We start from the raw sequence: 25862 nt of genomic DNA, 5'->3' as shown, positions 1-25862 counted from the left end.
ACTTTGCAGTCAAACCCTTCATCCTCAAAAGCTTGTTGAAATTTTGCATTAGTTTTGTACCGGTGGGCTCTGTGTAACGCAGATTTTCAGAAATTTTCTCCAAGGATTTTTTAATCTGTTTGATTATTTTTTGATTGGTTTTTCTGAAAAGAATTCTGTTTTTTTATCTTCTTCTTTAAACCCGTATTGTGACTACAGTCTGCATATACAGTGGACAGGATTGCCAGACGTCCCAGATTTCAAGGGACAGTCCCGTATTTTGAAAATTTGTCCCGCGTCCCGGGGAACTTCCATACGGGACGGCTAAAGTCCCGTATTCCATCTGATAACAATATTTTACAAACGAGAAATTAATTTAAGAGAAGAAAACAAAAAATGTGAAATAATGAGCAATAAGAAAATCATGTGGCAGCAAACGCAAAAGTTATTTTCTTTTTGATTTGGTTTGTATGTTTTTGTTTTAGCGGCAGACCATGAGGAACCGAATGGTTGCTTCTTCTTTGCTAATTGACTAATGTTGGAAATATATCTCTGCACATGCGTCGTAAATCGCAATGAAAACGATTTTTATATTTTGCAGTAAGTTATCGCCCTAAGCCAGGGCTAAGACAGAACTTTATACTTTGAGAAGCAACATTTTGTGAGGTTTAATGCTTTGTTGCAATTGAATTTTTCTGATTTATCATGAATAGACGTCTTAAAAATGGCCATTCCCCCCCCCCCTCCATTTCACTCCCAGAAGCCTGTCCCGTATTTAGTGTTCTTAATTCTGGCAACCCTGACAGTGGACCCATATTTTACAGGAGTTTATTTTATGCCAATAAGAGTACACGCAATTCAAGATTTGAAGTTTCTATTTTGTTTTATGCAGATGAGTTTTGATTTCATGTAGAAGTGGCACTGCAAACGTTCCCCTTCTTCAAAATCCAAACCCCTGTATAACTGCTTATTTTGTTCATATATTTTCAAATAACTTAAGTTCTTGTGCTTCGAATTTAAATTACAAAAATTTGACAGCATTTTTAATTGAAGCGTATTACAAATATCTATTAAGAAAACATATGGTACCATAGTTTATATAGTTTAGTAAATATAAGTATCTATGTCGTTTAAATGTAAAGTTTTGAATTTCAGACTTTATTCTGGCCATTAAAATTTTTCTGTGCTTGCATAGGTTTATGCGTATCTTTGAGGGTTTTGTTTTCTGTAATTTTGCTGTGATTATTATTTATTTTTTCATTTTTATTTAATTGTAAGTTGTTAAAATTTGTTTGTTCTGTATTAAAGAATATCTAACATGAAAAAAAAACATTTCTGACCATTGAAATTGCATTACTCTATTTTAGAATTACAAACGAGTCATTGAAGTTTGGATGGATGAATACAAGGAATATTTTTACACTCGGGAACCAATGGCCAGGCAATATGACCATGGTGATATCTCTGGACAACTTGCAATAAAGAAACGACTTCAGTGTAAACCATTTAAATGGTATATGGAAAATGTTGCATATGATGTTCTCCAAAAATATCCTATTTTGCCAAAAAATCTATTCTGGGGAGAAGTAAGTTGTATTTTATGATTTTTTATTTTATGAAATGAGTAGTGTGTAAAACTATAAACAAGCAAACAGTTGGGGAAAATTTTTTTATTCAAATCGAGTAAAACCCCAATAATCCTACTCTAGCGACCAGAGAAGTGTTGGAAAATCAAAATTGTTAGATAATCAGAGAGTCATTTTCAATTAAACTTTTAAGTGTGTAAACATTATGCTGCTTACTTGCATTGTAATTTTTCTATCATAAATAACAATACAATCATGAAAAAAAAATGAGTGATATATTTTTGTTTCTGTTTAGTTACTGTTTTTCTAGCTGCCAGATTTTAGATTCGTCGGAAGTATAGCAATTGAAGAGCGTCACCTTCTTGTTTTTCAAACCAATATTAAATTTGTGTCAAAAGGGGTGATTAATTACTTTCTTCTATATCTAATACTAGTGGTACCCGCACGGCTTTGCCCGTAATAGAAAATTTAAAAGGTCTTTTGGTTCGCCTGTATATTTACAAATAATATAATGTATTGTGAATTTTCTCGCCAATTGGCTTGTACCCATGTTAGGGTTCCACGTTATGATAATTTCGTATCTCGCCAATTGGCTAGTGCCCATGTTACGGTTCCACGTTATGATAATTTCGTAATTTACTCGTCCATATCTTATGATATTTTTGTTCTTAAAATTGGAATAGAAAAAGAACAAAATCGAATTTTCGAAAAATCGCTTCGAGGTGCACACCCCCATGCTACAAACTAATTTTGTGCCAAATTTCATGAAAATCGGCCGAACAGTCTAGGTCAGTGGTTCCCAACCTTTTTTGGCCCATCGCCCGTTTTGGAAGTTAAATTACACCTATCGCCCCCACGTTCTTCCCTTAAAAACACAAATTAGATGGTGCTGATTTTAGTGAAGATTAATGTTTCTGAATGCCTAATTTTAGTTTAAAGCTTCAAAAAGTGCATGATAATGCAATAATTAGCTTTAAAACTGAATTTTTTTGTTCTTAACCCCTTCCCCTCCCCCCCCCCCCCCCAAAAAAAAAAGAAAAGACGTAATTTGAAGTTCTTTAATTAATCAACATCATATACATACTTAGCAAAAATAGGAATACTACATTTTTCTGGAACATGCTTTTTTTTTAAATTGAAATTGGGAATAAATTGAGAATTTGAACTGTTAAGATTTGTTCTTTTTTACCTTTGAAATGGCTGCCTTGTGCTTGATGGAACTCCGTTAAAGCTTGATGTCTGGCTTTATATTAGTGAGATTTAATCTGAGGTCCCCTTTGAGACAGATGTCCAATCTATTTCTTTGCTTCGTCAGAAGCTGCACTACAGAGCTAAATCCTCTTTCAACTAAATATGTTGAGGGGAATGAGATGAGGAGCTGTTCAACTTTTTTCCAAAATTGTGGGCAAGTACTCATAAGCTTCACCCAGGCAAGTTCGTAACCGTATTGCTTGAAAGTAATTTTTGATTCACAATCAAATTTCAAATCCATAAAATCTGTCTGCAAAGAGTTTTCCAGTTCATCCACATCTTCAAAACTAAATGGGTCTAAAATCCAGTCAGGAATTTGTAAGTTGATCAAATCTGCAAACCTTGATTCCATGTTTTTTTTTAACTGATCAAGGTGATCAATAAAAATTAAAATATTTTCTTCTGGAAGTTCATCATCCACGATTAAGCTTTTTTTAGAGTTGGAAACAGGATAAATTCTTTACGTCCAATATCTGCCTTGTGGATTTCGAATTTGGCAATGAATGCTGAAAATTATGCTTTTGGCCTTGATGAGGTTCATCTTGTTTCCTTGAAGCTTAATGTTGACTTCGTTCATTTTTTTCAAAAATATCTGTGAGATAAGCAAGTTCCAATTTGCGCTGTTTCAAATTCTCACTTAAAGCAGGATCATGCAAGTCAAGAAACTCAGCTACAGAGTCGAATAATTCAAAGAAACGGCGCAAACAGTTTCATTTGGAAAGCCATCTCACAGACGTATGTAAAAGCACGTTCGAATTTTTCGTCATTTTCATGGCAAAGCTCTCGAAACAGGCGATCATTGAGAGAATTAGCTTTGATTTTGTTAATACCAGTAATGACTAATAGTAAGGTTTCATGTAAAACACCACTCATTTTTTTTTTGCAGCCAAGTGTTGACGATGAATGACACAATGGATGGTAATCACTTCTGGCACTTCTTTTTTAAAGTGTGCAAGAAACCCAATATGACGACCCGCCATGGCAGGGGCACCATCTGCTGCTCAAGCACTTACATTTGTCAATGAATTTCTTTTTCTTCAAAATAATCCTTCACCACTTTAAAAATCGACGATCCCTTTGTATCAGTAATCAAAGTTCTGGCGGACAACATTTCCTCAGTTATCTCTTTCAGCTCATTAATAAACCTCACGTAAGCTAAAAAAATAGCTCTATTATCTGTCACAGTTGATTCATCAATCTGTAGTGCAAATTTACTTTGTTTCAAAACATTTATGAGTTTACACTCAATGTCAGCAGCCATTTATACAAATACAAATACAAATGTGACGACCAGCAACAGGCTCTGGGCCCAGCTAGGCTGGTCCTAGTCAATTAATTAGTCCCAAATGAAGATCAATGGCCCTTTTAAAGCTATCCACTCCCTTGCTCATTACCGCCTCTTCCGGTAAGCTATTCCAAGTGCCCACGACCCTGCTAAAGTAGTAGTTTTTCCTGATTTCCAAGTTAGCCTGAGATTTAAATAGCTTAAAACAATGACCCCTTGTCCTGCTTTCCCCGCAAAAATTTAATCCATTTACATCTTTCATTTTGATAAATTTAAATAACTGAATCATGTCCCCTCTGACTCTCCTTTGCTCTAGGCTATACATGTTAAGCCTATTAAGTCTGGTATCATAATCTAAATCTGAGAGTCCCCTTACTAATTTAGTTACCCTTTTTTGAACCCTTTCCAATACAAAAATATCTTTCTTCAGATAAGGCGACCAGAACTGCACAGCATACTCCAAATGAGGTCTTACTAAACTCCTATATAAAGGCAGAAGAACTTTCTTAGATTTGTTTGAAATAGATCTATTGATGAACCCAAGCTATCATCTATCACCCCAAGCTTTCATCTATTCTCCTGGAAACTGTGTTGTTACTCGGTGGGAGAGCTTGACTTATCTTTTTACTGGAGCCCTCACCAAGCAAAATTTCAACTATTTTTTTCGCAGCCGGTAGAATAAGAGATTCGCCAATCGTATGAGGCTTATTATATTTTGATATCAAAAGAGACTTCGTAAGAAGCAAGAAGCCCTTTGTCAAGATCTGTTGCTTGTCTTCTGAGTAATTCACCCACCTTTGGCCGTTTATCCGCTTTTGTTTTGACGTCTTGAAAATAACTAAGAGTTTTATTTACTTTGTCACCATGTTCTCTTGACAAATGCTCTTTCATTCGCGAGGACTTCATCGCTTCATCGTTAGAAAATGTTTTATCGCACAAAAGACAATGCGGAAACTGCACATTTTGCGGTGACGTGACAAAACCAAATTTTAAATAGTCAGCTGAATACTGCCAGCATTTCTTTTTCGAATTCATATCGAACTTCCACACTACGAAACATGCACAATTAAACAGAAATTCACTAAATTAAATCAAACAATAGAAACTACGTAAGGAGGTTTATGCGCTGATTGCAAGATTCTGAATGACAACTGATAAGTAAATGTAAAAATCCATTCCTACACATATCCATCCACTTTTCAGGCGTTAAATATATGCTGGCACCAATGGTCAGACAGTGCTTACAAGATTTTTTTTTCTTCCTTGTGAAAATGGCAATAAAATAAAAGATATTATTTTTCGCTTTTGGGACTTTTTTTTATCCGAACAGATTTGATTGAGCATTAAATCATACATGCCTTATTTTCTGGGAACGACTTTCTTCGATTTGACGTGCCATATGCTTGGTTTGATATTACACGACATAGGTATTCTGAAAGATATTTCCGAATTGTGTACCGATTTGTTTTAATAAATATAGTTTTTGAAAAGTCAAGAATTTTTCATTACCAAGTATCCGAATACCGGTCGCTCCCCTATCGCCCTCTAGAAGAGTTCGATCACCCCCAGGTTGGGAATCACTGGTCTAGGCGCTATGCGCGTTACAGACATCCTCCGGACAGAGTGACTTTCAGCTTTTTTATTAGTTAAGATAAAGATATAGAAGAAAGTATTGGATTAGTGCAAATTTTCGAATTTCGAATTTTGACGGATTCGAACGTTTTGAGGTGTGCTGACTGAGGTGTGCTCCATTCCGACTATTTTTGGAAAATATCTGTCTGTCTGTCTGTGTGTGTGTATGTCACGTCTGTGTGTGACCAGTTTTTTGTGGCTGTTCTACAGCAAAACTACCGCATGAAATCGAACGAAATTTGGTACACATATGTGCCGCTATGTGAACTTGTGCCCATTGGTTTTTGGCACGAATTCCTCCAAGGGGGTGGAGCAATGGGACGTTTTTTGAATTATGCGTGCTTGCTATTCCTCAGGAAGTAACTGACGGAATCAAACAAAATTTGGTCCATATGTTGCCATTAACAGGAACAGGTGCTGATTCAATTTTGGTGTCAATAATTCAAACAGGGGTTGAGCTATAGAACGTTTTTTGTCGTCAATTGTGACTGCTGTATCTGAAGAAATAATGAACGGAATGAAAGAAAAATTTATCGGCAAGTATCTTTTAGTGGGTATAAGAGCTGATTTTATTTTGGTGTCAACAGCTAAAAAGGGGGTAGGGCAATCACGCGTTCTTTTTTTCCATTGTGCGTGCCCTATCTCAAGAAGTAATGCTACGTTCTGGTTGAAATTTGGAATATATGTGAATCCATATGTAAACAGGCTTTGGTTCAATTTTGACACCAATCGCTCAAAAAGATGTTTTTTTGCGAATAAAAATAGCTTTATTAATGCAACAATATGAAAGATAAATCATAATAGATTGTCGTCTGCGTATTTCTCGTGATTTTAATTGTATGGAAATGATCGGGAATATTATCTCAATGATTTAAAAATTTTAACTGTTGCCATCTTATGTTATAACATCTATATTACAAATATTTTATTTGTTAAAGGTTAACAAATAAAATATTTGTAATTAATTCAAGCAAGGCTTTTAAAATAACTTTCAATTTTCGCTCTTTGCTTTGCTTTTGCAATAGTTTTTGCATGTGTAATGTTGTTTTTGTTGAGAATATTGCTTCCTCATCAAGCATGGGGAGGGATCAGGGAAAAAAAAAGAAAAATATAGAAGAAAGTTTCGTGATGGCCACAACATATTAGTTTTGATTTTGATGTGTGCTTCAGATAACCAATGTCGAATATCTGAAGTGTTGGTATTTGAGCATCAGTTATTCTAAGTTTTACTGTACTGTAAATTAAAAATTTGTGTAGGTAATAGAAATAAAATTGACTATAAAGATTAAAGATTTGTTTTTATGAGTGGCATTTTTATCAACTCTATAAAATTTATAGCTTTTATGTGATAGTTTTCTGACTTTTAGCATTAACCAAAATTTTGCTTTAAGTGAAAATTTTATAATTTTGAAACCAAACAAAATAATACTTATTTATGTATGTATTGCATCATCTTTATGACTTTATCTAATGTTTATTTCTCATTTGTTCTTTTCTTGTCCCTTAGATTCGCAGTATGTTAACTAGCCAGTGTCTTGATACTATGAGTTCTCATCCTCCATCAATTGTTGGAATGAGTCACTGCCATGGTTCTGGAGGAAATCAGGTCATTTTATAAAATTAAGCATGTTCTGCCTTTCTTTGAATTCTAATTTTCAATCTGTTTTCTTTATTTGAACCTCCAACAGTTCATGATTAGTTATTTGCACATTAATATACTTAGCCTAAGAAAAACTACACACTTCTAATTATACACGACAAAATTTTGCCGACTCCCTGAACAAAAGAAGTGGAATCATTCGGCATAGAAGGCCCTCCACCACGCTCCCCCCCTTTTTTTTTAAATCTGTATAAGTTTTCAGCTAACTAGATGAATCAAAACAGAATTTTATGCCTTGGGTAAAATCCCCCCCCCCCTCTTTTTTTTTTTTTTTTTTGAGAATTAAGGATTGTTTCATTTTTCCATCTGGCTCTTTTTCTTGTGAGTTTTTTTATTTTATTTTATTTTATTTATATGTATAAAAGCATTTTTTAATTGATCACAATTTTAAAAAAATACTTATGATTTTTTTTTAAATTAAAATTTTTAAAAAACCTTTACTTCCTTTTACAAAAAAGAAAGCAAAAAAAATTTCACTCAAAGAACAGCCTTAATTTCCATTTTGCTCGCCCCAGAATAAATATTGAATTCTTTTTTCAACCCGACCACATGTACATATATGCCTAAGAGCGTACCCAAGTAGCATTGATCATCGACTCCTCCTAAACTCTTCGCTTAATGCACGCTGATATCGTTGTGATCAGAATCCGAGAACGGTTTTCGATGAGCTGTTTCTTATCGGAAAACTATATCCTTACGATCAAATTTTTCAATGAAAATTTGCCGAGCTGTATTTCATCGGAAAAAGAGATCGTAACGATCAAATTTTCCGATGAGAATTTGCCGAGCTGCATTTCATCGGAAAAAAAGATTGTAGTGATCAAATTTTCTGATGAAAACTTGCTCTGCTACATTTCATCGGAAAAAGAGATCTTAGCGATCAAATGTTCCGATGAAAATTTGCCGAGTTACATTTCATCGGAAAAAAAGTTGGTCGTTTAAATTTTCCGATAAAAATTTTCCCAATCTAAAATTTTTGGAAATCTCCCAACTGTTAAAATAGGATAAGTTTTAATATTCGAATAATCCGACTATTGATCAAACGTAAGGCTATATGAATTAACACTCAGGGTTGAGAATCGGAGGAAAAATGACTGACTTTGACTCCAAATCCGACTCCTGGATTTTGGAAGAGTTTACTCCGATTTGCTGCAAAATCAATTCAACTTTAACTCCACGATTCCAACCCCGATTACCTCACTGGATTTGCGAACAAAATGAGACTCCCACTGTTGAATGATTTCTCTCTATCTCCAAAACAATTCCACTCCGTTCAATTTGACTCCCAAAAGTACTAACTCCGACTCTGTTTGCGGCCAAAATAATCGACTCCGACTCTTCGCTAGCTGGTGCCACAAGTATATTCACTGAATAAAATTCTCACTTTCCGTTCAGAAATCTGTCATGGCCTTGCCCCCTGATAGGTGGCGCCACAAGTGATTTTCCATTTAACACATTACTTTCCTCCTTGGAAAGAGCATTACTTGTCTAGTGGTTAACATATGAATCTCATATTCCATAGGTCCAGGGTGCGATTCCCGGCTAAATCGACTTAGATTGAACTCATGAATCACGTTCATCAAAAGTAAGAAATTAGAAATTAAATAAACAAGTTATTAAAAATAATTAAAGTATATTAAATAATTGTTCCAAGTGGCGTCAACCGAAAATTTCCCCCCTGAAAGTTTTAAGATGGCGGAAGGGTCACGTGATCATCCAAGATGGCGGACCCCCCTCAGGGCCTGATTAACGCACGGTCCGGCGGGTCCGCGGACCTGGGCACCACAAATTTAGGGGCACCAAAATGGCCTAGCCTGAATTCATTTACTTACTTCCATTTTTTTTTTTTTTAAAAAAGAAGCTTATTTTACTTTTTCTCAACTTTAAGTGAGAAGGGGCTCAAAATTTTTTAAAAATCAGCTCAAAAACTCATAAAGTTAAAAAAAATTGGCGTAAAGAAGTCGTTGTTCCTTAGCTCTGGAATTTCAAAAAAATTACTCGGATGACATAGATGAACATTTTCCAGAAGAATTAACACATTTTCAAATTTTTGCAAACGTAACCCTTCTCCTGGAGAATGTTTTAAAAGGATAAGATCACTAAACATTACACATACATTTCCGAATGTGGATTCACCCTTGCAGCTTCTTCTTACCTTGCCTATCAGCAGCTGTTCCAGTGAACGTTCTTTTTCAATTTTGAAAAGAATCAAAAATCATTTGAGAAGCTGCATTTCTCAGGATAATTTACAGGTGTTTTCCTTATTGACCATTGAAAATTCTGTGGCATCAAACATAGATTTCGATTATTTGATTGACATATTTGCCTCTGTTAAAGCCAGAAAGAAGTCTTTTTAAAGCTCGCTGTCAGAATTAGTAAGATTTTTTTTTTGCAGTTTTAAATTGTTTTTCATCTCTTTTTCGCCTTAAGAGGCAATTTTAACTGTGATTAGTTTGGTGACTATCGAGTGTTTGGTATTCAAATCCCAGGTTTCCTTTTTTAAATGTAGTAATGTTCCTTTAAAATGTAGTTTCTAGTATGAAACACGGACTTTAAAATTGCGCGGATTTTCTCATGGGGGGGGGCACTAAATTTTACTCAGGACCTGGGCACCAGTTTGGCTTGATCGGGCCCTGACCCCCCTTCCCACTGTTAATTTTTTTTCCTCCTGCTTGTCCCTATATCGCGGTTGTTACTACTTCTCATCGTATTTTCATCCTAAATTCATCGCCTCGGAACAGCACTGCTCGTATATTGCTCCAAATCTCATCGGTATAGGGAGCAAAATTCATCAGATTTCGATGATCGGATTCTACTACTGCCGATGAGACATATTGGAGCAATTTCCGATGAAAACTCATCGGAATCTGATCATCGGCCGATCAAGGCTTGATCGGATTCCGATGAACGGCCAATGAGTTGATGTTACTCGGGTATAGACTCCCAAAATATCCATTCTGACGACCCCCAAGTTTATTACAACGAGTTTTCTCGTGGGGTCTGTATGTACGTATGTATGTGCGTATGTAGCTCGCATAACTCAAGAATGTCCTAGAAAGTTGAAATTTGGTACATAGACTCCTAGTGGGGTCTAGTTGTGCACCTTCCTTTTTGGTTGCATACTGATGTTTCTAAGGGGGTCTTTTATACATTTTTGGGGGGAAAATTAGGACTCGACCGATGCATCGGCGCCGATGGTTCAACAATTTAGCCATCGGCATCGGCGGCCGATGCTAACTTGGATTAAACATCGGCTTTCAGCCTTAAAAAACATCGAAAAGCCGATGGAATTGACCGATGTTTTCGAAAAAAATGATCTTTGCTGTTTTACTTTTTAATACAAAGTAAAGGGAATTATTGTTTTCATACAAATTTTTCTACTTGAATTTCATTATGAATTTCTATTTTAGTCACCTCTGAAAGAATTTTTAATACTGCATTCAGGTACAAACAAGTTAATTATTGCGTTGTTTTTTGCAGCTGGATGCACGTATGTATCTCTCATAGGTCATAACTCAAATATAGTAAGCTGTAGAAGGTTAAAATTTCGTATGTGGGGTCTGAGTACGTTCCAGTTGTGCACTTCCCTTTTTGTTTTCAATCGGGTGTTCTAAAAGGCCTATTTACTCATTTTTTGTGGCTATCAATTACTTATTTCAATGAAAAACTAATATAGCGTCTTAGACTGATCATTTGGTGATGTATTGCCGAATTGAAGACTAACTTGGAAACAAACAGGAGAGGGTGGTCCAAAGCGGGTAGGTTTTCGAAGAACGCTCGAAAGTTGTAGTTTTTGGATCTTTATTGCAACAATTTCGGTATTAATTCCTAGCAGGGCTCTTGAACTTCAAAATAAAATGATTTTTGTATTATTTCAAACCCAATATTTTATTTATTATCAATTTTTCCAAACATTGGAAAAAACCGCTTTGCCCTACCATGGAGCTCAAAGGCGGGTAAGCTTAACTAATTGTGGTTTGGCACATTTGCCAATCAAATATGAAGTTACTAGCAAAATACCCGGCGTTGCGTGGGTCAGTAATAATTGTTAGAAACAATCGCTACTTTCTCTCCGGTTCTGTTTTAACTGAAAGAACTCAAAACACACCGCTTTGACGTGATTAAAAATTGAGCTTCTTCCTTACCCATAAAAGTAAAATAGCAATAAGTATAAAGAACGAAATAGTACTCAGAAACGAAAGCACGACATTTAAGCATATAAAAATTTGAAGAATTTCCAAAATATGAACTAACAAAAACAAAGATCACTAAAAAACCGTTCGCTTTATTTATTAAAAAAATAGTACACACAAACACACACACAAAAAAAAAGTAGAAACAACTCTCTACTATGTTTCCCTAAGTGTTGAAAAAGTAGAGTTTCCGAACATTTAAATGACTTTAAATACATATTTGCTCCTGAGAAGCCTTGATTCAAAAATTTTCATTCTGATTACTATTAATATTGCTGTTGTAAGGCAACGAATTTTTGTAACAATGGATTTTATATTTAATAATTTAGTGGAGAAATTGCATGAAATTTACTGTTTTCCATCATAACCTTTTTAAACTAAGTTTTTTAGAAAAAATTACAGCCTATGTTGCTCCCTGGTAATGTAGCTATCTACAGTGAAAAAATGGTTAAAATCGGTCCAGTAGTTTTGCAGATTACCCCGGACATACATACATACATTGCATTTGAGGTAATAGGGGGGGGGGGGGGTACTTGACTCAATTTCAGAAATAAAATGAAGGAGTTTTGAAGGAGTAAAATGAGATTTTGAAGGGGCACTAATGGGCTGCCATTAAATGATGTCGCCCTTTTTTTCTACATATTTGACCCCCTTCCCCCTTTATTGCAAAGTGTCACAATTTACGTAACTCCTCCTCTTGTCACATGTCAAATTTTTTATAAACATATTGTTACAATAACTGTGTGATGTCATTTTTTGCCACTCTCTCTCTTCCCCTTGTCACACTTGTCATGAACCCGTCTCCTCCTCAAGGCATGGCATCACTTGTGGATGACCCTTTTTATTATATCATAACTGCGATTTACTAAACAAGTGTTTTTTCAGCACAATCACTTAATGTAGTACATTTCCTTATGTAGTTTTAGATATTTAAATAATAATTAGACAACCTGCCTTTTGCTGCTGAGAGTGTGGTAGAGGAAAAAACAATAATCATAAAACTTGAAAAAATAGCCAAGCACCATTTTTTACATCACTTATCAAATGTTTTAGTCTTCTAATAAAATTTTCACCTTCAACTTTTATGACTTAACAACGATCAATTTGTAAATCACATCTTTATGAAAAAAAATAAATGCACGAAATTACTACATTAAAATCACTCTTGTGACAAAGTTAGTCAGGGGTCTGGCCAGAGGATATTTGGGTCCGTTAAGGGACCCTTCACAAAAATCCGATCAACCAAAACGGACCTTTCACAAAATCCCGATCAAACAAAACGGACCTTTCACAAAATCCCGATCAAACAAAACGAACCCTTCACAAAATTCTGATTAACAAGATCGGGTCTTTCACAAATTGTTTATTGAAAGAGCAAATCTGAAAGCAAAATAATGCATATTTCTGTGTATAAACCGATAATTTTTGGAACCTTTTTTAAAATCAAATTAGAGGGATCAGCTTATACAAAATCGGCTAATTTTGAAAAAAAAAATTGCCACTCTTGCGATGCTCCTGCAAGCGATAAATAATTGCTACTGCCAAATAAATATAATGGTTGTTTGTTTTATCACAGCTAATTAGCAGCGGTGTTGTTGTAAACTTTTCTGAAAAGGCATTGGTAAGCACTTTTCTACCCCCTCATGATTTAATAAACAATAATAATATATATCTGCGAAATGAACCTAGAACTGCAAAGGGATACGGGAAAGGGGGGATATGGGTGGGGAAAAAATATGATCGCTTCAGATAGGGTTACCAACTTCAAAATTATAACCACTTAGCGTCTGGCGTTGAACCTTTATAATGACTTGATTAGAAAATATTCTCATCATTTTACCAGTTTGTCAATATTTGCGTTTTTACGGGTGCGGTGCGATGTTTAATTGTTATTTTGGGAGAAAACTATATGGGTTTTGATTTTTCGATGCTAACAAAGATGATTAACTTTAAATAAACTCTTTTAATTACCGTTTTTTTTTTCTTTAGATGTCAATATTTTGAAAAATGCTATCTTTTAACATCCGATATGAGAATCATATTTTGTTCTTTTTTCAAGCTAACTTCGCTTTATTAGGATGCAAGTAAATGAAAAAGTCTCTTTATTTCTGTTAGAACTCTCTTTTCAAGTTTTTAAAGCAAAATTCCATTTTCTGTTATGAGTTAAAAATTTAAATGCTTAATAGATGGTTTATTTTATTTTATTTTTATTTTATTTATTTTATTTTATTTTTGCATCAAGTGTGTCCACAGATATTAATGAAATGTTTATCATAGGACTCTAAAATGAAATTTTAAAATAATTTTATCAAAAATATTTCTTTTACAAGCCGTTTTTATACTTTTGATGCCTTCGCTTTGAGAATTGCGATCTCTTTGCATCCGCTATGGGAATCCGATTTTTCGAATTTTTGATGATTATTATGCTTTGTTAAGAGGTAAACAATTAAAATATCTTTTTATTTTTGTTAAAATCACGGAATTTATAAGTTTTAAACGAAATTCTGTGCTTTTTAAGAATGTCTTGGGTCAAAAAGTTAAATGCTGAACCCGATTCTGAATTTTATTTATTTATATTTTTGTTACAATTATTTTAAATACTGCACAGAAATATTTCTGGTATAATTTAACATAATGTAGAATGGTAGATAAATATTGATATTGAGAGAACGAAGCCACCCCCCCCCCCCCCCCGCCAAATATCAGAAAAACACCCCAGAATGATTTTCTCGACATAGAAGAGGAAAACACTCAACTTTAAGTTTAATTGATGCAGTTTGTACCATCTCTAAATTCTAAAATTTCGTTTTTTTTTTCTTTTGCGAAATTATTTGATTTTGATTTTTCACAAAAAACGGACCCTGTGAAAAATCCTGGACAGACCCCTGAGTTAGTTGTCGATCAAAATATTATAAGTTACTGTCATAGAGGAAGATTAAGTAGTCTTGAACTAAAAAAGAAGGAATTTTGAAGGAGTTGAAACCAAAATGAAGGAGTTTGAAGGGCCCTACAAAAAAAATTGTCCTAAATGAAGGAGTATTGGAGGAGTTTTGAAGGAGCGTGCGAACCCTGCGTGAGACCCGTGGCGTAGCTAGGGTGGGGCGGAGGGGGTGGTTCGCCCCGGGCGGCACTTTTTTTAGTGGCGTCAAATTTACCCTCAATATTTTGGAAAAACAAGCGTATTTTCCCAAAAAGGATAGTATATTTTTAATCTATGTTTGCAAACAAAAAGAAAATCTCTTAGAAATGTAAGTCTTTCGTATCACTACCAGAATGAAACTACTTAGATACCAAACAAGAGAGTTTTTCTTGATAGCATATCAGTACAATTCCTTGTTTTTCTGTCAGGGGATGGCAGAGGAAATTCATGGATTTTTTTTTCTACTATAGAGGTTAACTCGAGGAGGAAGAAAACAATGAAGTTTTCCTAAATTTCGTTTTTAGAAAAAGTTAGCACTTGATTATAAGAGTTTCTTGAAAACCTCCTAATAAAACAAGAACTTCCCTTTTTTAACATCAGGAAAATGATGGCAAGAGTGAGAAAGAAAGGGGGAAGGATTCTTCAAATCCCTGACGATCTTGGCAATTTTTTTCCGTTTGATTTTTTCTTTTTTGCCATCGGCCATCTTAGAACGATCGGCCAACAATCGGCCCATCGGCCAAAAAATGCCATCGGTCGAGCCCTAGGGAAAATCATTGTTAATTTCAATGCTTATTCAAGTGGTGTTATAATCATGGGCGTCTCGGCCGGGGTGGTCCGAGGGGTCCGGACCCCCTCAATAATTGAGAGTCGGACCCCCATAAAAATTTGTATTTGTTAAGATGAAATTCATTATTTGGGGGGAACTTATTACTGTTTTAATTCTAAAAAAGGACGATAATGCACAGTTACATAACACATAATTTATTCTGTGAAATACAGTTGTGAAATGTTAAATTATTAGATAATTGAGTCAAAATGAACTTTGCTTACACAAAAGGAAAGCAACTGTCTGCAATGAAAGCTTAGACTATCTCGCAGTAGGTCCATCATTTCGAATTTTCACGGAGGGGCAAGGGGGGGGGGATTAAAGGGTATATACACAATGTAAATTTTTTCAAAAAAAAAAAACTATGTCGAGGCCAGAAGACAGGTTTAAAAATGAACAAGTATATGATAAACGAGCAAATACAATAAAAGTAAATATATATATATATATATATATATATATATATATATATATATATATATATATATATATATATATATATATATATATATATATATATATATATATATATATATATATATATATATATATATATATTTCTTTTCTTTTTTTTTTTTTTTTTCTAAATGCAATTTCACTTTTTGTTCTAAATGCAAAACCTCACCTGGGAGATCGAAGCATGTTTTAAACAGAAAAAAAAAGCTGAAATACTGCGAGAAAGTTGTAAAATATTGTGATGAAATAATCACACCAAAAGTTCTAAGTACTTGAATGTTCGAAAAAAAGTGAAACAAAAAATTTTATTAAGATTTTCAGGAGGCATGATATTTATAATAAAGTGAAAAAATAGACCTAATGTATAAGTGTTAACAATGGCGTACCTACCATGGGTGACACCCGGAGCGGTAATTTGTGGTGTGTCACTCCCCCTTTCCCCACAAATGTAAAAAAAAAACTTTAAATAGTCTGTGTAAAAAAGAAAACATGAAATTCATACAATAGGCCGTCAAAAGGTCAAAAAAGTAAGGGTGTGTGTGAAATTGATGGCCTTTTAATTACGTCAAACATATCTCAAACACAAGTGAAGATAATGGGACTTTTTTTTTTACAGGAACTCACAGCTAGGCTTAAGTATTGACAACATGAACCTAATCCTGAGAATAGTATTCACTCTATGACGAGGAGTAGGAAAAGGGGAAGGGGGCGGTTCGGGAGTTCCCCCCCCCCCACGGAAAATTTTAAATTTGTAGTCTTAAAAATGCACTTTAGCTTCATATTTTTCAAAAACTTGAAATTTTGCTTTTCACTTTGGGTTTAACCCTACATACGGGTGACACCCGAAGGGTACCCCGCCTCGTCCCGTCCCCAATGGCGACGTGACTGGTGTTAAGTAAATTACACTAGTCCAAAATGTTTAAAGTGCTTTTACTGAAGTCGCAGACGTATTTCAAATGAATATCCGGCTTGAAATTGAAAATTTTTGTATAGAAAACCAAAGCATTCAAATGTTTTTGAAAAGGAAAAAGACTCTCCTCAAGCCTTATCCATTCAGGACTTCTTAAGAGATCACCTAAAATTGTGTTTTTGAAACTTTTATTTTGAAAGCAAGGGAGAGTATCTAAATACCATTTCTTCCCCTAACGTCAGCAACGATAGCCTACAATTGCATATTTACAATTTCAATGTTGAAAAACTACCAGGAGACAGCCCTCACTGTAATATTGGAAAAACGCCCACTCTCCACTATCAGAGATCGTCTTGACTTTCGTCTTCAGGGCTTCATCTGTGAAAATATTTCTAAGATCCCTGAACCTTTCTTCCTAACCAAAGAGCATCTAAAACTTCGCCGTTTATACCTAAACTTTGGAAAAAAAGTTTGGGAAAGAAGCCTTGAAATTCCTTTTCCGTACACCATCGAAAGTCATTTAAATTCAACTTTTTCGGAACTTCAACTTCAAAAAACTGTTTGTTCCCAAACATAGCCTACAATTGTGTTTTTAAAACTTCGATTACAAAAAAATTCCGGAGACGGCCCCCGAATCTCTCTTCTCTCAAACATCACCAAAACGTCTAAAACTGAGTTTATAAAACAATAGTTTCGAAAATTTTCCGGGGAAGAAACTCCCGGACCCCCATTTCTGAGTCAAAATTATGCTTCAGTAGGTTAACTAAGCTCAAAAAGTGATACAAAAAATACAACAAACATACACAAAAAGTGATCAAATCCTGTTTTCTTGTGTTAACACTTCATTAGAAAAAAATCGCAGAGAGGAAAATAGACACAGTTATTTTTATCACACACTGGCTAGGAAAAGTCTTTATTTTGTGTGTTTAACTGATAAAGATGTTTCAGTTTTTAATATTGTGCATTAAATGACAATGCTAATCCATTTTTTACTATGTATATATATATTTTTATACTTTTTTTTGGAAGCAGCTTGAAATTAGCAGTGTTAAAATTGTCCCCCCCCCCCCCCCCCCCCCAATAAATGTAATCTGACGACGCCAATGGTTATAATTTAGCAAACACTTGGTGATATATCGGCAAGCTTTTGGTCGCCAAGTTTTGTCGCCAAGATCTTGCCAACAAATTTGACTTTTTTTTAAATGTTTATTATTTTTTTAATCTGGTCTCAATTTAGCAAAATTTAGAGGTCTAACTATTGAATCACATTAAAATTGCCAATATTGGGAAAATTTATACGTATGAAAGTTGTTTTTTTATTTGGTTCGCAACAAACTTGGGGTGAAAATATTTCAAGTGTTTCTTTGCTTACTTCGAGGCACTTTTATCATCAAATTGGAGTAAAAGGAAGTCAAGGGATCCACACATCAACTCATTTTATATTTTTTATTCAGTCGAAATGCTGCCTCCCTATCTGCTGCGCTCCTGGCAAGAGCCACTCTTGCCAAACCCTTGGTACGCTACTGTTCCTCATGAGACTAGTGCAAGAAACACCACTGTGTTTAGCAGTTTTGATACAGGAGCTACGCAAAAGCAAACAATCTTGCGACAAAAAATTTAGTTACTAGATATTTCTTCCTAGGGTTTTTTTTTTTTTTTTAAATTTAAGAAATTAAATCTAGACTAAAATCAGACAGACAGTACAGAAATCTTCTGTATTCATGTGAATAAAGGAGATTGGAGTGGAAGATAAATAATTTGGTTTTCATCATTTCTAATCTCAAAAACAAACAACTTTTATGGGTTTTAATTAATCTCTGCTAATGTTTTGTTGAATATTTTCTTATAAAAATTTTTATGTAAAAAATTAAATTAAGAAATGAAGAAAATTTTAAAACCTGATTGATCCACAAAAGCATTTAGCTGTTTATACTTACTGGTAACATTTTGGATAACAGAAATATCATTTGTTTTGTTGTTGTATTTCCAGGTTTTCCGTTTAAATGCTGAGGGGCAACTTGGTGTTGGGGAGAGATGTGTTAATGCTGATACAAATCATATGAAACTTGTTTTTTGTCCTTTGGGCTCTGTAAATGGTCCGTGGGAATATAATCCGGTAAGAATGAATTTTTCTGCCCAACTTTCTTTGTTTACTTAAAAGGTTATGCTTTGCATTTTACCATAGTTATATAGATAATATGTTTAAAATTGAAGTTTAAGTAGATAAAATAGCAAATTGAACTGCGGAGAATTGACTTTTATGTTTATCACTCTGTCGACATATTGTGTTTACTGTATGTATACAGGGTGTTCCGTTTTAACCTGCGAGACTTTTATTTTCGCAGCCGTTAGTCCTACATGTATACTTCCAATTGCAAAAATGTTCAAAATCAGATGCAGAGTTACGATATTGAAAGTTTGAAGTAAAAATTAAAATAGGTCAAAAAATACAAAATTTAACTTTTTTTACGGGCACTAGGTCCTCTATCTTATATATAAAGGGAAATAAAATAATGAAAAACTCTGTAACAAGTGTGTTGGGAATTGCTACTCTGCCATAAATGTTTTGTTAATAAAGGTGCCTTCTGGCTGTAATCATTCACACTGGTGAATCCAGGTAGTGATTGAGTTCTGTGGTCACTTTTGCTGCTATTGTTCGCTTTTTAGAGATAACCATCCACTTCAATACCCGTTGGTTTCTTTTACTGAGCTTCTCTTTCCGCCCACTATATTGATTTGCCAAGCTCGTCTTATCCTGATGTGTGTATGCTGTCATGACTTTATATTCTGTACCTCTAGAATGGACAAAAAAATTGAGATGTTTCAGTTACACTTGCTCCAGCTAGATGCGCTCCAACAATTTGGCCTCTTTTAAAATTTGATAAGTCGGACATTTCACACGCTTAAAAAAACCAAGACTTTCAGGACTTCCATTAAGTTACCATATACTATCAGAATATGAACATTGCTATTTATAAAAAAAAAAAAAAAAAAAAAAAAAAACAGATATCTAGTTTTATTCTTCATTACTTACAAAGCACATTCAAAAATGTCACTTTTATTCACAGGTGTTTCCATTATTTTGATAACTACCTATATGTCTGGGTATGTATTAGCATGTACATGTTGAAGCTGAAAAGCCTTTATTTTTAACAGTTTGTCCTTCATGCATTATTTTTGAAAAAATGCTCGAACTGTTATTCTGAGTTGAGGATATTTTTTAAAGAAGATGCTTATAAAGAATAGTGCGATATGCGACAAGAGGAAGGATGGGGAAAGGTGAAGGAAGACACTTTGTGACAAAAAGGGGGAGGAAGGAAACATGTTTAGAAAAAAGTGTGATATCATTTGTTATGGACAACCCCTTAAGACATTAAATATGACCGGAGATAAAAGGGAAAGTACACAATTTAAATTTGCATTTAGCCACCATGTCACTGCAGTCGTATATTCATACTTGTCCACACACAAACTGAAATGAATTATGGGAGTTGCTTAAAATTGCAATTCTTAATTATTGAAACTGCACATTAAAGAAAGAAAATAATATTATTATGGAGCATGTGATTAATTTTCTTTATTCTGTTGTTTGTATGTAATGATGTATTGGTTATATGCCTAAAACATCAAAATGTATGTCTTCATTATGTATTTTTTTTTTTTTTTTTAGAATTCAAAAATGCTGCAACATAAACGGCATCGTAAATGTTTAGAACTTAGTCACCACAAGGGAAAATTGAATTTGCAACCTTGTAATAATGCATCAAATGGTCAAAAATGGATCTTTAAAGAACTGATTGTAAAGTAATACTTATTGTACTTATTTTACTCTTACATTTTATGCTTTAAAACGTAATGGTTGTACATTCTCGGTTGAAGCAAGGTATAAAAGCTCAAATGTTTTGTAAATATTCAAGCGGTGATAGTAATTACTTCCTAAACTACTACTTGTAGAATTGTTGTTGTTATTAAGCTTTGCTTTTATTATTATTTATTTTTATGTTAAATTTATTGCATTTTTTGTTGTTTAGGGTTATCTCTTCTTAAAACATTTCCAATTTTGATTCAACAAGTGAAAATCAAAAATAATTTGTACTTATTGTTATTTAATGTTTAATGCTTTTTTTTTTTAAATGTAAATGTTGGTTGGACCAAAATGCTTAACATCATTGTAGAGATTTAAGAATTCTTTCATATTCTAAAATGTCATTTAGAAGTTCCTATTTTCATATTTATATGGAGTTTGTATTTGTAAAATAAAAGTAAAATAAATATAATAATTTGTATAATAATTAGATAAAACTAATCACTGATTTTTATGGAAAATATTGTGGGGTTACAAATGAAAAATAAAATAATTTTCAGACTTTTATCCTTTTTTGGCCTCAAAACTGAGTTGTACTTGGGCACTTCCGCGGGTAATTGAGTGACATTTTCAAAGCAAAACAGTAAGCATGTTGTTACATTCAACCCAAAATATACATTTTACAAACACAATTCTCTCACTGAACGACATTTTTAAAGCAAAACAGTAAGCATTTTGTCACATTCAACCCAAAATATGCATTATATGTACAGACAAACATTTCTCCTGTGTTATTATATTTTTAAAGCTGAATTTAATAGTATAATTGAATTCCCAAAATATATTTTGGATGATCTTTAAAATATAATTAAAAGCATGACAACCAACTGACATGCTACTTTCATTATTGGCAGTCAGGAATTATGTTTTCAATATTTTTTATAAATTATCCAAAATATATTTTGTGAATTCTGTTGTAAACATTATATTCAGCTTTAAAAAATGTAATAATTCAAGGCAAAAAAACTGCAATGTAAATTATTTGTTGAATGTCACAAAATACTTTTTGCTTTTAAAATGTCATTAATGCACATAGAATGTATTAAAATGCACTAAGGTCATAGCTTAATTTATTTTCTTCCCCCCCCCTCCCCCCCCCCCCCCCGAGATTGGGTAGTCAGGTTAAGCAGTTTTGTTGTCGTAAAAGTAGCAGAACTAGTATACTAGGTGTGCTGTACTTAAATTTAAAAATAAAAGGGTATATGTTGAAAATTTAAAGGAAAGAAGATGATGGTTAATTAAATTTAAATGTAGAAAATAGGTGCTAAGAACTTTGATTTTACTGAAAATACATCCCATATAGCATTGTGCAAACTTGTCTTGCTCTTACCTATTTTTGGTTTTACATCAGTAGTTGAACTGTGATTTGTTAACCATGATTTTATGAGGTTTTTTTGGTTGACATTGATCATCTGGTAGTCCATCAGCAATAATTAATTATTTGTGTGATTTCACAAATTTGTAAGTTCAGTCTTCCCGATTGTTGTTTCAGTACCTTAGAGGCTGAGGCGCAGCTTGCTGAATTATAGTTAGTCAAACACTGATAACCAACTAGCTAAGACCAGTGAGCATGATGAAAATTTCTACCATTAAATGTTTTCTGCCACTGATATTGTTTTGTAATGTCTATTTTTTTTTTCTTTATTGTTTTTTTTTTGTTAATATTTTTTTAATTAAATGATATAAACATCAAATTGATTTAAAATCAGAGAGATTCGCTTTTTTTTTTTTTTTTTTTTTTTTGGAACAAACTAGAAGGCATTTGCTGTTTTATGCCCCATACCTTCCAATACAACACAGACATTAAGTATTCTGTTCCAGTAGTTTTTACAGGTTGAAACAGAAATGTGAAAATGTTTTTGACTAAGTGGGTTTCACTTCTACCCCCACATAATATATCAATTGAACTTTTTTTTTTAACTGATAGACTTACTATTTTGTTTTACAAAATACAGCAGAGTACCCACTCTTTGGTCACAAAAATCTTCGGGGTTATTAAAAAGTTTTAAACATTTGCATTTTCTCCACTATACAATTACTCATTTCATTCATTACATTACATTTAATAAACTCAGATAAGAACTGTGTTAATTCTATGTATCAAAATGATTTCCATTGTATGAAATGTGTCTATGAGTGCTTTTAATTCAGAGCAATGTCATTTTTACTTAAAGATTTTGTGATCCATTTGTGTGTATTTATAACTATTTTTTTAATAGTTTATTTAAAGATTGTAATTGTTTTCTTTTCCCTAAATATACTTCATTATTTGAGTAACCAATTATAATGTAATGGAATGAATAAGGAATTGCATTCAGTATTATGAAGACTGTAAGAAATTTAGCAGTTCAGTCTTTAATATTTGCTAAGGTGACATTTATATTTTTTGTGACCTTTAAAATGAAAAACAACTTTTTGATTCAATAATAATCAAAATTTTTATTGAAATTGAGGGTACAGTCGACCTGCACCATAATGACCAGATCTGGACTTTCCTATTCTGGTCAAATGCTCAAATTTTTTGATTCAGAACATGATTTAGGTTGGTATCTTAAATGCTGTGAAACAAAACAATTGTAATATTTAAATAATTCCTTTTCCTTTTAATTTTGTTCAAACATTACTTTCAAATTACACAATACTTTTGTCATGTTGACAGTGAGGGAAGTGAATATTCTATTTCAAAAAGAGACTTTTTCTTTTTTAAAATGAGGGTGATGCAGTGTTACAGCGCATCTGCATCTTAAATCTTTGGGTGTAGGTTCAAATCCGCCTCTGGTCGGTGTATTTTGAAGGTGCAGAAAATCTTCAGAATTCATGCTATGCAACTATGAGTCATGTTAAAGATCATTTGAATATCTATTTGTCTTAGATACTCTAAATGAAATTACTAGTGCAGTTGCATATCATGAGCACTAGAAATACCCCTATCTGAGAGAGTGTCAAAACTCTTAAAGGCTATTGTCATTCCACCCAATATTGGTGCCAAATGAAAGAATGTACGACAATCCTGGGAAATGCAATAGATCAGCAAATGGCTAATGACAATTTCGCTCGTTTAGTTCAGAATCATTATACAGGTCTTAACATTAAGAATTTCATTTCATGCTTTTGAAGTAACATTAACTTAAACCTGAAGCCAATAAATTGGTTCATTTTCAAAATTCATTATAATGTAATGGTGTTTTTCAATGTAAGTTGTTTACTACATTATGGATAAGAATTTACATATATTACAGAAAAACTAAGAAGTAATAATAAACCAAACCCAGTGGCACGACAGCTCATGGGAGCCAAGGTCTACTGTGCCCATCTCAGTCTTTCTGACCATAGGCTCTGGGGTGCTAGGCAGATGTTCGGGTTATTTGGTCAGCCGAACATGGAAACCCCAGGGTTTAGTTCCCAAGCACACTTGGTACTCATTTTATCCACCCGCTGAAGGGATGAATGGCTGAGTAGAAGTAAGAATAAGTTGATAAAAAGAGTGCAGCAAACTCGGAGGGAAAAAAAAGTAAAAAAAAATCAGCCAAATTTGAACAACTAGAATAAAATTTACAGCGTTCTAATTTTTAATTTGCACTTTAAAAAAATGAGAACTAATTAAATTTGATGCTCACTGTGTAGGATGATTGTTTAATATTGTTTTACACTTGATTTACATTATCAGATAGAAAAATATAACTTTAAAACCATAAGGAGTTATAATTAATTATAAATAGATACAAATTTAAACCATCTAATTCTTCTCTTATGCTCAGCCTTTCTTTTGCTACATATAGAAAGGACTTAGAATCTTCTGGGTTATTAGATTTAAAGATAAATTTTTAAAATCAGTTTTAGTTATGCAGTCATTATTAGTTAAGCATTTAAATTCTACTAATCATATCAAAATATAAATTTCTTTCCAGTTCTTTTTAATATAAAATGTTATGAAGACTTTCTCGATGTTTCCCACCAATATTTTTCCATAGCACAGTATTATAACATAGCAAAAGTTTCCTTTTTTTTTTTTTGCATAGGTTATATCAATGAACATTTTTCCCTTGGTAAAATAGTTATAGTTATTCCAGTGATATAAATTTCATTTTATGGGTGAATATGAAAAAATTATAAACTGATATATAGCTAAAATATATGCTACCTGAGAGTCAAATGCCTTGAATGCAAATTGCAAGCAAATAATATTCTACAAACATTCCATATAAGTCATTCAATGAGCCAGTTTACGTTGACCAAAAAGCTATTGCAGATATTAACAAACTACAATGAGGAATATCCTATGCTGGGAAAAGAAGCAGATCATTGGGATAGTTCAGAGGTGGTATTGTTCAACTCGAGGTTGCAATGTAATTAGGTGATATCAAAAATCCTTACTCCCGGTTTTAAGCCAGTTCATTGCATTTTCTTTGTAAATATGTTAAAAAAACATAATCAGGGTAAGAAATAAATAAATCCCTTTGTGCGGAGAAGTAAATGGTAATCAACAAGGTTTTGGCACACAAAACTAGCAGATTACTCAGTAAACTAGCAAATAGTACTATTTGAATTGAAAAATAGGTTTCCTGAAATCTCAAAACATGTGTATGCAGTAATCTGCTTTCTGCACCAAAACATTGTTGATCACCATTTATTATGATCAGGGTAGTATTTCTCAATCATAATTTAAAAAATGAAAATATTTATAGTAATCAAAAGAGCAAATGGCTTTTAAAAAAATGAAATCATTCAGAGAAATTCTTTTAGCTCCCTCATCTCCTATTAAAATCTTCACCATGGCTCTGAACATGATTGCAGTAACATTATGTATCACATCTTTGATAGATCTTTGTAGATCTTTGATATCTACTTATGTAAAAGTGCCTTTTATCATCAAATAAATGTAAATTTTAAATGCAAAATTGATTCACACTTGTACATGTTTTATTAATAAAAATATTTTTATATGCATTATGAATAATTGGTTTATAAATGACTCAATGTTTTTGTATATTTCTAATAAAATATTTAGAAGGAAAAAACCCTACTATTTTTTTTATATTGTGAACGGTGTAAACTGGTTACTTAAAGTATTTATTTGATAACATGAGAAAATATGTTTTTTTTTTTTCATTAAAGAAACAAGACACAGTGATACAATGAAATAATTACAACACGAAAATATACTGTGTAATTTAATACTTTTTTTTTTTGTGCAAAATTCTGTTGTAACAAAAAAATATTTTAGTCTCCTTAGTTTCATGTTAAACCTGTTTCACTTAAATATTAAATCAAAATAATTACATAATAGAAAATCATT

At 33.1% G+C, this 25862-nt stretch overlaps 1 protein-coding gene across 1 annotated transcript in view; it reads left to right on the top strand.

Annotated features, from left to right (window-relative positions):
* The window catches only part of LOC129217253 (N-acetylgalactosaminyltransferase 7-like), a 45417-nt gene extending 19803 nt beyond the window's left edge, over positions 1 to 25614 (top strand). The window contains exons 9-12 of the mRNA XM_054851527.1: positions 1347 to 1565; positions 7241 to 7339; positions 18692 to 18817; positions 20372 to 25614. Coding sequence (XP_054707502.1) covers positions 1347 to 1565; positions 7241 to 7339; positions 18692 to 18817; positions 20372 to 20509 — 582 coding nt within the window. The 3' untranslated portion in view covers positions 20510 to 25614. The remainder of the gene's footprint in view (positions 1 to 1346; positions 1566 to 7240; positions 7340 to 18691; positions 18818 to 20371) is intronic.
* Positions 25615 to 25862: the final 248 nt, after the last annotated feature.

The sequence above is a fragment of the Uloborus diversus genome, chromosome 2 (genome assembly GCF_026930045.1).
Source record: "Uloborus diversus isolate 005 chromosome 2, Udiv.v.3.1, whole genome shotgun sequence".
In the NCBI taxonomy this organism is placed as follows: Eukaryota; Metazoa; Arthropoda; class Arachnida; order Araneae; family Uloboridae; genus Uloborus; species Uloborus diversus.
This window is presented reverse-complemented; position numbering and strand designations above follow the sequence as displayed.